The 15,357-nt window shown below is 43.0% G+C and overlaps 1 protein-coding gene across 6 annotated transcripts in view; it reads left to right on the forward strand.

Moving 5' to 3' along the window:
- The window catches only part of FAM219A (family with sequence similarity 219 member A), a 93,488-nt gene that overhangs the window by 65,286 nt on the left and 12,845 nt on the right, over positions 1-15,357 (forward strand). For all 6 annotated transcript variants that reach the window (XM_079329945.1, XM_079329944.1, XM_079329947.1 and 3 more), the window contains exon 3: positions 13,548-13,650. In XM_079329945.1, the coding sequence (XP_079186071.1) occupies positions 13,548-13,650 (103 nt within the window). The remainder of the gene's footprint in view (positions 1-13,547; positions 13,651-15,357) is intronic.

Below are 15,357 nucleotides of genomic sequence, written 5' to 3' on the forward strand. Positions count from 1 at the left end.
GGACAGTCAAACGTGCAAAATGTTTGCTGGGGAGATCCTGTCATCTCCAACCCAGAAGGCTTTGAAAATCTGACTGAATAAAGGCTCTGAGCAGCCCATTCTGATCCCATAGCTGATGCTGCTTTGAGCAGGACTAAAAAGTTCCTGAGGTGTCTTCCAGCTGAAGTGATCCTATGATCCTGCTTCTGGTTAGGACTCCAGGTTGTTTTTAAAGATGTCATATAGTTCTGGCCATTACAAAAAAAAAATAAATAAAAGAATTCTGTATGTTTTTTTGTCTGGATTCCCAGCATAGCCACAGCTGGATTTGCAGAGGTAGACTCTAGGTGATTTGAATGACCTGGTATAAAGCAGTTCTCTGGTATGTCCCCTGGTAAATAAGAAAAACCCAATTGTTGCTTGATTTTCACTCCATTATAAATGTTCTTCTTTTTAAGTTTTAATTACTGCCTTTTCTTTTTTCTCTTTAATTCACCAAACCTTCTTGGTTGAATTTAAAACATATTAAAACTAATTTTGTCTTTTGATTGTATTTCTTACTGACTCCAGTGCAGAGACAGGGAGATTAGTTCTTTTACAGAAGTGTTTCCTAACTTGCATTCCTCAATGCTGAATGAATTTGTAATGCAAGCAAGCTGTGTTTTAGGAAAGCATTGGGGCATTAGCACAAGGCACTAATGTACAAAGCAGAACCAAATTAAAGTGTTTGTGCATGTATTTGTGTGAGGTGACAGTCAAGCAGCTACCAACGTGGCTGTGCAGCACCTCCATTTCTTAGACCAATTTGAGCTCCTGTTGGTGCTGGTCATGTCTCAACTAACCTTTGGGAAAGGCACTTTTTTCTTAGATTGGCAAAGGAATTCTTTTCATCTGCGATTTGGATTTTTATGGGGATTTGCAGAAAGAAATCATGACCTAGAGGCTGGTTGTCACACACAGATCCCTACCTGCTGCATGTCACAAATAATGTAAGAAAACACAGATGGAAACAAAAGCCATTGAGTCATCCCATCCTATGTTTCTTCCTTTATGAATTCCATGCTTTTTTTCCTCTTGAATGAGGGAATGGATTTTAATCAAAGATTGAAATCCATCCTGAAGTGTGAAGTTGGCTATTTTAATGGGGAAAATATTATTTTGATCTTCTTATGAAGATTTTGGGGCAGGAGTGTAGGCAGTGGGCAGGCATTCAAGACTGTTAAATGTGTAGAGGTTGCCTTGGAAAAAAGTGAATGTGTCTGCAGCAAACTGACATCCAAAAAAATAAATACTCCCTTATGATCCAAGAGTTTAGAACGAAGCTGATTGTTCAAACAAAACATCTAGCAAAGTTGCAGAACAATACTAATACTTTTCAAAGGCAGGATGCAACAAAAGAGCAATTTGTCAGACCTCACAGACCTATTCTATAATCCAGAGGCAGGATCACAGAATTGTAAAAAAATAAGCAGAGAATATTTGAGGTCATAAAAATGAAAACTCGAGAGTACATGATTTGTAAATGGGTATTATTGGAAAAACAATTATTCAGGACAGTCCTTCAAAGCCTCTGGGGTCTGCTACATACAGATCCCTCAGCAAGTCCAGCAGTATTGAAGTCACCCAATTGTTTTTCAAGTGGTCCCCAGAGGTTTCCAGAAAGTGCCCCCTGGGCATAATCTACCCAAGCACGGACTTTTGCTCTTTTCCTTCACTTTTCCTTCATATCCCCAGCTCCTTGCACTGTTGTTAGCTGTTGGTTGACCTTCATGAGGTCTGTTCCATATGATCAGGTTACAAAGCCAGCAGTAAATCCTAAGTACAATTTTTCACGAGGTCAATCAAAGTAAGCAGAGTGAATTTATCATTGCAAGTAAAGTACAAAAACCACAGTCACTTTCCCCACCACTGAGGCCTTTCCAGTGAGCAAAGTGTGTTAGATTTGACCCCCAATTTTATCTCCATGTTACTGGAATTTGCCATTGCAAAGCACCCTCTCCAAAACATACAAAGCAAGGATGCTTTATTGGAGGTCTTGTTTATTCCAATTCGCTGCTTTTAAGCATGAAATCAATGAAATTCACAGAAGAAAATACTTTCTGGCTCTGGTTTCCAGTACAGTTCTCTCCAGAGAGGTGTGGAAGAGCAGTGGCTCTCTGTGGCTTTTTCACCAGACATTGCTGCAGGCGTGATACTGTCAGAGCTGTTCTGACAGCTTTGTCATAGTGTGGTCAGGGGAGGAGATGCAGCTTGCTTTTCTTTATATTTTAGTGGACCCTGGAGACATGGTAGGAAGAAACCTTGTTTTTGTCATCGGGCTGAGTCAATGTGACTTCAGGCACCCAGGGAACAGATGCAGGAGATAGAAAATTGCTAGTTTGAGTTCTTTTTGTTTGTTCTCATTTTTTTCCTATGAGCTCCAGGTCAGAAGATGTCTCCTTAATTAGAGCTTTGCTGATTTGTTTATTGATTGATCAGAAAATTATGATCCTTACTCTCATTCTCCCAGTGCACATACTGCCCAAGGAGAGGCTCTGTTGGAAACTGTTCTTTAGATCCCAGTGCCCCCAGATTTTGACTTAAGTACCATCCCTGGAATGGACAAGGCTGTTAGCCCCTGGGCTTCCTCCATATCTCTACTGAAGAGAAGTTAAAGGTTTTTTATGCCCTGAAGCCTGCCATTACCCTTCCATTCACCTCACAAATGCAGCTTTTAGAAGCCTCAAAGACCTGTTGAAAGCAGAGAATATTTTCTGCCCTATTTTCCCTCTGCTCACAGCTTTTCGTTTTCCAGCACTGACTGTGGCAGCATCAGTGGGGTGGAGAGGCTGTCCAGAAAGCTGCGTGTTAATGCTGTTTCTGTTTGGGTCTTGGCAAAAACCAGGCTCCTTCCAGCACAGTGTGAGAGAAAGAGATTCTAGACTGGAGTCACTGAAAATGCGTGTGTCTGTCTGCGTGTACACACCACAGCTCCTCCATGCTCCCTGCACTTGCATTTCTTGCCTCAGGGGACCCAGTGTCTTATTCCCAATGTCTCCTGCAGACATCCCAATTCAGAGTGAGTTTCTGATGTCACTTCACAGTGAAGTTGTCTTGAGGACAGATAAGCCCGACACCTTTGTTTTTGTCCCCTGGGTAATTTGAGATACAGTATGACCGAAAAGTTCCTGATGCTTGTGTGGAGAGAAATATGAGCCAAAAAAAGAAAACAGTTGATGGTTAAACCTGCATGCAGTTGATTGGCAATGGAAACCTGTGTTCTTGATTCAAATCAGATTATGAATGGAAAATTAAATTCTTTTACAAGAATGCATAGCAGAAGGAAATACAGAGCAAGCTTGTATCTTTGCAAAGACTGAAATCTCAGCATGCCTTGAGATTATACTTCCCTGCTGTCATGTCTTTTGCTTTACCTTGGAGTCTGCAGGATTTTGTTCTTTGCACATTCTGCCTGCTTCATCAGCAACCAGCCAGGGTCTTCCCACTGACATCTCCTCTTCCCTTCACCTCTGTCTGTCCACACAGCAGCACAAACTGACTGAAGAGGGGGCAAGTCATTTTTTAAAAAGTCCCTAATCAGGTCTGTTATGGTTAAAAAGTCCTTTATATATATCTTGATCCTCTTCACTCCTCTTTCTCATCATTAAATTAAACCCACTTTCACTGTGCTTAGGTCTCTGTGTATACAGAAGTTAAGGCCTGTTGTTTAGCTCAATTATTGAAAGATAATTCAAACTGAAATCGTAATTAAAATGTACTGTGCATCACTGAAACACCCACCATTCTAGCTGCCTGTAGTCCTTATGCACAGTCTCTCTTTTGTCTTAATTTCCTCAGGCAAGCAACTGTGTCTTCTATGCACACTCCTTAGTCCCTTAGCTCTGCTGCAATAAAGCCTTTCTTGCAGGCACCCTCAGGCTGTTTCTCTCCTCTTTTCTTCTCTTACAACTCTTCTGTTCCTTTCATCTTACCCAGCTCCAGTCAGGCAGCCAAACAGATAGCTGTACAACAATAAACATTATGTTTGTATGCAGTGGGCAATTTTAGCTCTCAAATGTGCCAAGTGAAGTTGAACATGTGCTCATTGTGGCCCAACACATACCTGACCCAGGCATGCAAGGGGTACAAAAATTATAATAATTCTTGTATTGTTTTTTTCATATCTCCTTCCTTTTCTTTTAGAATTGCTTTAGAAAATCCTTAGCTAATGGTCTTTTGATAAGGAAATCCAAGCTGGGATTTTTTTTCCTTCCTTCCTTCAAGTGCATACAGCTGGCAATTTGGGAGGGAGGTAAAAGTGTTGGTCTGCCAGAATTTCTGCCTCAGTGGTTCGTTTAGGAGAGAGGGTCAGATAGCGAGGACGTGGCAGCTGCAGCATTGCCAGCAGTCTCATTTAGTGCTACGGTGTTGAGAGCAGGCAGCTGGGAGGCAGAACCAGGAGCCTCCCCTGCCAGCTGTCTGAAGGAGGTGGGCCCATTTGTCAATCAAAAGGCATGAGGCTTTGCATGATCAGTAGTGTGTGGCATGAGAGAAGGGGGCTCACATTCAGTCTTGGTTAACACCTGCCTCCCCTTTGCCTGAAATTGCATTTACAGCCCCGCAAAAGCAGTGTTAAACCTTGCTCAGGCCAGCAGTGCTTTAGCACCCATCCTTTCTCCTTTGGTGTCTGGCAGCAAGAAGGGCTGGGGTGGCAGTGCCACAACCTCAACCCTGAAGGGACACCCAGCAGCTAGAAGATTGTGCTAACAAACTTCTTCTGAGCACCACTGCCCCACCAAAAAAGGGTAACAAATGCATTAAATACATCAGTATTAAAATACTAAACCGTGAAATAAACTCATGATGTTGGAGATCTGTGTTAAGAATTGTCATCATCTTTCCCAGCACATTTCTGCTTTCTTCAGCATGAGTCAGGCTTTCTCTGAGCCCTCTTGAGCTCTCCTTGCCACTGGAGCTGCCACTCCTTAGACTGAGGCTTCCGCTCAGCAGTGCACGTGTCTGATTTCCAGCTGCAGGGCTCTGCAGAGAGGTGGCATCTGTCATCCCCCAGCCCTGCTTCCTCTTCTGCAGCTCTTAAAGCAGCTACAGCCAGAACTTTGTCTTTCATCTTGTCTTTCAAGCCTCTTTCTCAGGGATTTCAGCAGGGATATGGATTTTCTCTGGGCAGTCCTGTTTCCCTCTGCCACTTAGAAGCATGACTGTGTTTCGTCACCAATCCTTTTGAGAGGTGTAGGGGGAAGGCAGCTGCCAAACCCTGCACTTGTAACATGAAGACATTAAGGAACATCAAATATTTGTTTGCCATCTCTTTTGCCATCATGTGCTAACACCAGCAGATACCAGCCCTGCCTAAGAAAGGAGACAGAGGGAAAAGATGTAATAATTTATTATAGTTTGGGACTTATCCCTGAGCCCAGTCCTGATTTCTCAAAGCAAGGACCAGGTGGAGGAGGAAGGTGGCAGCACCCCGGCCTGTCAGCCAAGGCACCATGCAGGGGGCAGGTTGCAGCATCCACTGAGCCCCATCCATCAGAGCATAAACCACAGAACAAAGCCAGAGATGGAGGCCTGAGCTTTCTATGAACTCTCTCTAAACAAAGAAAAAGAGGAAAGGGGTTCCCACTCCTCTCTGAGGTGAGCCACCCACCCAAATCAAATATCAAAATGACAGGCCAGGCACTTTGAAACTGTACTTTTGAGGTCTCCAGCTGCCCTAGATAAACCTGCCTGCCTCATTACTGTCTGGAAAGACTTCAGAAGAGAGGAGAAGAGAGAAGCAGGAGCCTTTGAGCTGCCCCAGGTGTAACAATCAGGCCACAACACTGAGCTGTCCCCAAGGGCCAACATGCCCCAGTGATCTGGCAGCAGCCCCAAGTGCCACCCAAAGGTATTTCTGGAGCAGTAAAGAGAAATGTCAGGGCATGCAAAACACAAGGGCTCTCCAACCCTGTTCCAAGACAATAGAGGCCACTATCCCTCTGAAACAGAATTACTGCCAACCTAATTAATGAAAGCTTAATCGGCAGATTGGTTAATTGTAAACTTATTATATAACTAATTGAGCTCTGAAGCCATGTGTCAAATTTCCAGATTGTGGCACTCCCGTGGAAGGGGGGATCAGGTCAGTAATCCTGTTAGGGGAGCAGGTTTGCTGTGTGAGACAGCTCTCCAGCTGAGCCAAGTATCCAGGACTGGAGCTCATGAATTGAATAGCAGGAAGAGGCACACTGAGCTATACATATCCTGTTCTCCTGCAGAGTTTCATAAACAGGCAATTCATCTAATGAAACAATGGCTGAAAGTCCCCTTCTGGGCAGCAGAGTAATTGGAGGATGACATGCTCTCCAAATACTCTGCTCACTATTAACTCACCTTATTTACCTTTTCCAGGGAAGAAAAAACAGTAGTGTTAACCAGCCTAGTTGCCTGTCTCCATCTGTTTTCATCCTACGAGACAAACAAGTACAGAATTTTGTTTGAAATGCATAGATTCATAGAAACCAAATGCAGCAGTTGACAGAGCAGAATGGATCAAATATATATATATTGCTACTAAATAAATCCAGAGATGTGGCTTGTACTGTCAGCTGCAGTTCAATCCTGGTAAAATTGAAAAGGCCAAGAGTCCTTTCCAGGCACAATGCTGGAGTCAGGAGGCTGTGACTCCCTTCTAAGCTCATGTGCAGCCTGTGGAATTATCACTTAGAAATTTATTATTTTGCCTACTGAAGGAACTCAACAAGTCGTTCCAAGCAGGACTATCTGCCAGTCAGTGAAAGCTTTCCCAATGACAACACATTAAAAATATTTTAGTATTTAATTATTTTATTATTATTACAATTAGTATTTATTATTTTATTACTAATTGAGATCTGTAGTTTAGGTAGGTGATATAACACATGCTCTCTATTAGAACAGTCTTTAGCATGAAAGTGTGGACATTTGAATAAGTGTCTGTGCAGTTCAAACTACTGATGTCTGACTCTATTCAAGTGGTCTTTACACACTGTATGATGACATCCTATGTAATGAAATGCTGTGAATATTCAGCTGAGCAAGTTTGTACTACTACTCTCCTAAATACACATCACATTTAGTACATGCACTTTAATGCTTCTTCACAGAATATCAGAACTTATAATAAATGTGATGTAGGCACCATTATTACCTCTGTGTATCTGTAGATTGTGCCTATAGCATGAATTGTGAATATGAATATATGAATGCATGTAGCAAATGAATTGAGCTATTTAACTGAAGAGAGCTAAATTGCTCTTAAAGGACTCGATTTTTTGGGGTTTTATCTCTTTTTTTTTATCACATCGTTTAACAAGGTCAAGCAGATGGCTTTGACTTAAACCTGTGTTCAGTTGAGTAAAAGTAATGAGAGGGTATTTGTAGAAGTTCTTCCAGGTGAAATAAATTAATTCTCTTTGTCCCTTTAAAATACATTAACAGAGAGTGTAGCTCAGTTTTGTAGATTAGGTCTTTTAGAGATCAGTTTGTAAATAGAAACTTTTTAGCTGCTCTTGTCAGGATGCAAATGCTTCCCCAGATATCAAGCTTTATTCTTCTGGCTGGCAGGAAAAATATTCTTTGAAAAGTAAATGAAAATACCAAATAATTCCCTTTCTGAAAGTAAATGTGGAAAATGGAAAAAACAATTACATTTAAATATCACCAGTGCTGTTCATATATTCCAGTTTTGACAGTGACAGATTAAATTCTTATATGCAATATTTTGCAGCCATTAGGAATAAAAATCTCAATCCTTTAAAATTAAGTGAAAAAGCACATGCTGAATGAGAACAAAATAAATGCCCTTGTGAGGTAGGAGCTGTGACAATAGATGCCTTTGAAATCAGTACAGAAAGGTGTTGAAAGATGAAGAGAGATTAATTGCTGCCTGCTGCTACGCACTCTCAACCTGTCTGCATAAAATGGCTGCAGAGACAGCTCGAGCAGAGGACTGGGAGCAGCAATCCTGATTCTGTGCTCCCCTGCTGCCACAGATTCTCTACATGGCTTTAAGGTAAAACACTTATATAGTTCCTACCAGCAATAAAACACAACGTACAAAAACTATTGTGTTAAGCCATGAAGAGGTAAAACGCTCTGTGTGTTCAAAATACTGGTGGTGTTTTTTGTTTTTTGCTGAAGTGTACAGCCATGAGGTTTTCATTGCAGGAAATGACCTGCTTTCTTCTGGGGCTGAGCCAAATTGTGGGTAGAAGCAGAGAAGCCATTCCTTCCTCTAATTATATGAGGGTCAGAAAAATGAGTTGTGGGGCTGGGATAGCATGGCTTGGGAATGAGGAAACGCTGCTGGGATCATAAAACCACTTTTGAGATGTGTGGTTTAAATAGATGATAGCTTTAGTTGGGGCTGGAGCAGTCCTTTATGTATTCTCTAAGGAAATTCTGCTAAGGAATAGTGTGATATTTTGGGTGTATGCTTTCTGAAGGGAAGTGCAAAATAACCCATCCAGACCCTCAGAAATCTCTCAGTAACTTGCACAGACAGCATTCTAGTGGAGCATTACCTGAGAATGATCCCTGCACTGCTGTGCATGCAATGCACTGGCTGCTGCTCATAGTCACTCCCATGCAAAAAGTTAAGGGCTGCATCCTTGAACAATGGACACAAACATTAACTTTGCAGTCCCTAGGTCATTTACCAGTTCTTCATCAGGCCTTCTTGGGAGCTGAAGGGAGCTTAAAATCACTCCCAGCCCATTGGTGTTTGTGCCAGTTCTCAGCCATGCCAAAGGCACAGAGCAGTAGCTAGATCAACAGAACTTATGGAAATGCTGCTATTTGGTCTTTAAAGCCTGGACCAAGGGGGACCTTGGAAGACAGATTCACACACCTGTTCTTTCTAGCCACTTGGCACAGCTGGAGTTAGAAACTAGAAAATAGTTCACTATTTTCCCCAAGTTTGTCTGGGTCAGAAAAATAATATCCTTCGGCTAAGGATACCACATGTCACCCAGGCTGGGAGTTGGGTGACATAGTTGTCTGACTGTTGCTATCTGAGCAGTCTTTTCTGAAACCAGAGAAACAATCCTTAGTCAGATGGCCTGTCCTGAATAATCAGTGCTGATGCCTGGCCTGTATCATCTTGAAATCATATTCTCTCTATTCACAGCAGGGAACTGGCCACAGATAGGTCCTTTTTGTTTCTGCTTGACCTGTTTGGTAAAAATCACTTTTCATTTGCCTTTTTTTTCAATGCAGGTAGGCACAGCCATCAGCTGCATTAATTCCACCCACATGGTCACACTTACACTCCATGGAGCACTGGGATCAGCATGGTCCTATCACACAATTTTCTTACACCTTCCTTTCCATGCATTTATGTACGTACCCTGAAATCCTCTCCAAACAGTGACATAGTCCTCACTGACAAATACTCTCTATCAGAGGTGAAAGGTAGAGAATATTTCAGTGTTACCTGGATTCATGCCAATGTCCCCCTGTTAAGCAAGGGGGGAGTGAAATGAAATCAAGACTTGGGCTTGAAGAAGCTGTAGACAGTATTTCATCCTTTCTCCTTTCATTTGCTCATTAATCTGTTCATCAGTCAGCAGAATTTGAGCAGATGTATTAATTTCATTTCATGTGTAATTTAAATTCTCAACTTACTTGAGAAATTAGAATTCATTAGGGAATCACAGTCCTCAGCCTCAGAAACAATTTAACTGACTGGGGGGGACAGAGAGAGAAATACATCCCAAAATTTCATCTCATCAACCTTGAAAATGAAAAAAAAACCAACTCTTATCACACTGGATTAATTTCTCTTTGTCTTGCCACTGCAGCAAATCCCATGAGTCTACACTGCACTGTCTCCAGAGCAGGAATCTCCATCTTCTCCAGTTCAGGGAGATCCATGAGCAGTTGAGTTACTGAGGTCCAGCCAGCAGCTCTCAGCAAAGAGACAGGAGCAATCTGCATCTACTTGTTCCCCAGTGCAAAGGAGGCAAATCTGCCTCATCTGCCATAAAACAGTGTTTGTGCCAGTCAGGCTGCATCAGCTGAGGGGGCTGCAGGTAGTCAAGCACACTGACAGTGTGACAATGGCACTCTCCACCCACCACTGTCTGATCATAGCCAGACTCACCCACTATCTTGGGACAAATGGAAAATGCGGATTTGGGGTGCCTGATTCTCCACATAGCTCTTCAGTGTAGCATGTGATGTTCACCAGATTCCTGCATTGTCTGCTTTGCCTCATGTCACAAAAGGAGCAGTTCTGCAGGAGACTAAAGCATATGATTACTTTTGGCATTTCTGGTTTGGAGAAGATAGTAGGCAAAACCAAGGCCACCCCTACATAGCAACATGCACCAAACTGTTCAGCATTTCATTTATAAAAAAACTTGGGAAATGTTGTTAAAACTGATTATGATTTTGTTTAAATGCTGAAACCAGAGAAATAATTTCAAGGATTCATTCAAGTCTGATTTTTAGTTTAACTAAACATTCATGTTAAGTCCATTCTGCTTCCCACGCTCCATTACTATTTTCTCTCATCATAAAGCAGCTAGAAAGACCCTGCCAACTGAACAGGTAACCATTTTAGATTGCACTAAATCATCTCAAACAGTGCTTGAAATCATTCATTAGGGCTGTAGGTGTTCCCATAATAAGGGGAGAATTCAGCCTCTCTTGACTCTCTAAAGAGTCATCCTGGATTAGGCAGGTGAGTGAATACTGGGACAGGGATGGTTTGCTGAGTGTTTGGCATACTGGGGCACCCTCTTATTCATTTTATGACAACTATAATAAGAGACCATTGCCAGGCAGGACACAAGGCTGGGCCACCTGTGGTGCTGATTGTGCCTGCAGCATGCATTTCTTTTGCTACTTTATGCTTAGGTGTTATCCCTGCCTTACTGAATGCCCCATGGTCTGCTTGGCTGTTGTGTTGTCACCAGCAGTGTTTACAAGAAGCAGCACTTGGAGCAGATGCTGAATGGCTCAGGTGGAGTCAGCAAGCAGCACAGCCTAGTGTGGGGCTAGAAGGAAAGCGGTGGTTTATTTTTTGAGCAGATGTATCTTCCTTTAAATGATTTTTATGTCTTAAGGGACAGAGTGTCTCAAAGATGAAGTGACAAGGTGAACAGTAAAGGAGGGGCAATATGGGATGTGGTTGGCAGATCCAGACAAAAGGCTGTTCCTCATGCTGTTCAGAACAGTGTAGTGGTGTCAAAAGCATCCTGGACCCACTCCTCACATACACACACACACACTCATGTGCTGCTCCATGTGTTCTTCTGACACAACATCCAGGATTAGCTGAAGTGGAATCAGTACAGCCAAATTCCCCTGTGAGTCAGACTGACAGCACAGCTGCCTGTATTCTCCAAGTTCTCCTCTGAAACAGAAAACTGCTGCTTTGCTTCACTCAAGTATGGAGACAGGTAGATTGTCTGGTGTAAGGTAGCTGTGGCTGCACAGCGGGAGCCAATCAAAGCTTCTCTATCACTCTGCTGGACAGACTGAAAACACAGCAACAACATGGCCTTTTCACAGGGTCACTGCCTCTCTCAGGCACCCACCTGCTCTGTTGTAGGGACCTCCATGGGCTGCAGGGGAATCTGTTCTGATACCTGAAACAGCTCTTCTTCCTGCTTCTGTACTGATCTGCAGGGTTGTTTCTAACACACCCTCACTCTTCTGGCTGGCTGCAGTTGTGCAGGATTTTCCCCCTTTTCCTAACTCTTTTATGCCAAAGTCTCTACCACTGTTGCTAATGAGGCCAGCCATGACCAGCAGCAAATCTGTCTTGGAGCCAGCTGCCATCAGCTCTCTTAGACACAGGGAAACATTTAGAAGCTTCTCACAGAACCCACCTGCACAACCCTACATTGCCAAAAACTTGTACACAAACCAAATACACAACCCAACACAGTGATCCTCTAATGATCACTCAGGATCTTCAGACTCCTAATTGAATGTGTTTTGTAATGTCAAAGGCACACACAAACTACTTCATACCCTCCCAACCTTCTCTGCTCTATCCTGCTTCTTGAAGGCAGTTTCTATCTGGAAAACTTGTGAAAAGCTGGAAGGAACCTGAGTGTGGTTAAGGCTCCCCTGTCAGCTTCAGCCCTGCTGGTGTTGCTGATGATTGCCCACAGCCATCACACCTGCACTCACAGTGTATTCAGCCACCTGTAACCATTTCCTCAGCATCCTAAAGCACTGACAGCTTGTCTCAGTGCTGTGTATTTATGGTAAGTGGTGGAGCATCTTCTGATGGAGATGAGTTGAAATTGGGTTGTATTTAGTGTTGTAAGTATTTGCCTCCATAGTCTTGCTTTATCTCTCTGAACAGCAAAATCCATGTAGCCTGTAACATGCCACCTTTTTTTTAAGCAGATGGAGCTGACCAATGCATTTGCAAGTTCCATACTGAGAAATTACTCTCATTTAAGGTTTTGATTTCGATCCTGAATCAGTTTCTTAGTTGCTCAAGCCAGAGTGAGTTATTAATCCAGTCATTTTCCTGCCAAGTTCCATGAGCATTTATTTACCTCTGCTGCCAGCAGGAGCAGGCTGGGTATGCTTTGTATGTACTCTTGTCTCCATATTCCTCATCACAACCTCTAGACATCTCTACTGTTTATTTCTCCCTCAAGAAAGGGAGCCTTGTATATGTGTTCCCCTGTTCTGACTTGAGAGAAAGGGAAAGTGTTAGCCCACCTTGAACCTTCACACCATAGAAGCAGGCTGCTTTTCCACAACAAGTGGGAAAAACTGCTTTTCTCTCCAAGGGAAAATAAAATCTGCAACAGAAATAAAAAAGAGAAAACAATCCAACAACAGAATTCACGTGTTGTAGGAGAGGCAGAAGCAAAACAAATTCACTATTCAGGTTCCTCAGCAAGCAGTCTGGTACAACTGTTATTCAGGCATGCCACAAAAATAGTTTCCAGCATTTTCCCACACTCTGGAAAATTTATTTTTAACTGGTCTCATTCATGCCTTATTGGCCCCATACTCAGCTTTTCTCTACAAGCCTTGTCTGCCATTGCACTATGAGACTGGGGCAGTTAGCTGAGCTTTTGTGACTAGCTGGTAACTCAACACAACTGATCTTCCTCAAAGAGGGAAGGACTTTAAATCAGAAAATTTAAAATCATTTTATATGCATGCCTGAGTTTCCATTGCTGCTGGAGGCAGAGCCATATTAGTGCAGCACAGTATTGAAGTCCATGCAGCAACCAGCTGCAGACAGGGACAAGGTCTCTGCCCACTGTCTGCCTCAGCTGGCTTTTGTCAAGAAACTCCAAGACCTTATGGTCTTGGAGACCAAAATTTTAGTGTGTTGCTGTCAACAGGCTGCTGTGAGTGAAGGTAGATTAGTTTCAGTCCCTGGCGACCTTGGAGAAAGTGGGAGGCAGCTCATGTGGCCTTTGCATCATCCTCCATAAGAGCTCATGTCCTTTGGTGTTAGTTCTGCTGTGCCTTTTGCCACTATCAGATCTGGGTTTCTTCTTGCGGTGGCCAGCTGGGCTATTGCTCTAATTTTGCTTTTCCCATTCCTATCTCCTGTGCAGAGAAGCAGAGGGAGCTGGCTCGGAAGGGCTCCCTGAAGAATGGAAACATGGGAAGCCCAGTTAATCAGCAGCCCAAGAAGAACAACGTGATGGCACGAACAAGGTAAAGGACTGGAAAAATACTGGCAGCTGTGCTCTGGTCTGCAATCCCTAATGGTTTTGGGTGGTCAGGGACAGTGTTCCTTGTTTTGCCTACTGCCAGCCACACTGCAAGAGCAGTGATGTCCCTTCCTGGAGCTGGCAGGCCCAAATGCTCTGTGCTTTGTTGCATCCCAGCCCCTGGGAAGGTGCAGGACCAGTGGTAGTGCAGCATGTAGAAGGCAGAGACAGCCCAGTCACGTAAAAGTGGGGGGGGCTGATAGAGCCATCCTGTAGGTAGTAGGAGACTCCTACCTGAATAGTCTCATGTAACACCTGATCCTGCTAATGGGAGAGGAGCTGTGCTGCTTCATGAAACACAAACTGATTTAGAGCTTAGTTCTGCCTTGGTTGCTTTTGTCACTGTAAGTTCCACTGCTCCTTTTTTATGGTGACCCATTCTGCTCTGACAGATTTAGTGAAGGCTTGTAAATAATACACCTCTGTGTGCCTTTCTATGCACCTCCTCCACTCTTGGAACAGCATGGTGATGACATCTTGCTGGAGATGCTTTGGAAGAGCTCTGCAAGAGAGTATTAGGCAGTGTTACAACCTGCTGTAAACAGACACATTCTGAGATTAATGGTTTTTTTAGAGTATTTTTATTTTTTTCCTTGCAGACTTCAACACACCAATGTACTACTTACCTATGTTCAGAAGGGAGGAAACCCCATGAACCCAAAGGCTTGCATGCTTTGCGTGTTGCTAGAAAGGTGGCAGGTTTTAATGGAGGACATGTCACTTAACAGGACAGAGGGATCTGCAGAATGCTGAATGTTTACTGATGAATGGGAAAGTTGTTGGATTACCATATATTAAGTAGAATAGGAGCTGCAGATCAGAGCCTCTCTACATGCAATGCATCTGAGAGATGAGATTTCTTGTTCACACTAATTCCCCAGACCCAAAATATTATTCATAAATCCTGACAGGACCTTGTCAGCTTCTAGTTTTAAGTCCCTGAAATACAGGTGGAATATGCTGCATTGCCTCATCTCTTTGTTCACCTGTGGAGACCATATAAAAGATCCAGACCCTTCATGGCAGGAAGAAATTCAGCAACTGTGCTCAGCTGGGTTTTCCACGCCTCTGTTCCTCCTTATCTTCCAAGTACATTCTGGAAAAACTTGTTTTCTTTTGGCTGCAACCTAGCATACTGAGAGGAATGGTAGCAGATTTGCTTGAGAGATTTAGAAACACTGAAATTAATGGATGAATATAATAAGGGAGAGAAGATGGGATAAATAGTGGTATCTACCTGTAACATGAGTGAATTTTCCATGGAGAGATTGTTTTAGCCAAGCTGCTGGAGGAAAGTGCAGAGCAGTGACACCTATTGACAAAAGATTTCAAACACCCAGCTCAGTTTTATTTCACTGAAAAACTTCATCTGAGCACCTCTAAATGGTTCAGTCTGTCTTGACACAGACAGGACAAAACCAGCAAGGTAGAAATGCCACAAGCTTGTTCAAGCAGCTTTTCACAGAGTAACAGTTGCATTGTAATGGAATATATTCCAGAAGGATACACTGCAAAATTTCCAGATTATGGTTTAAGTCTGAACTGTTGGCTTCCTCAGGTCTCTGCAGGAGAATAAGCTAAAGCCATCTTCCCCTTTTTGACAGTTCTACTCTTCTCATCAAATATGTTTTCCTTTTGTGCTTTGCCTCTC

The sequence above is a fragment of the Erithacus rubecula genome (assembly GCF_903797595.1).
Source record: "Erithacus rubecula genome assembly, chromosome: Z".
NCBI lineage: Eukaryota > Metazoa > Chordata > Aves > Passeriformes > Muscicapidae > Erithacus > Erithacus rubecula.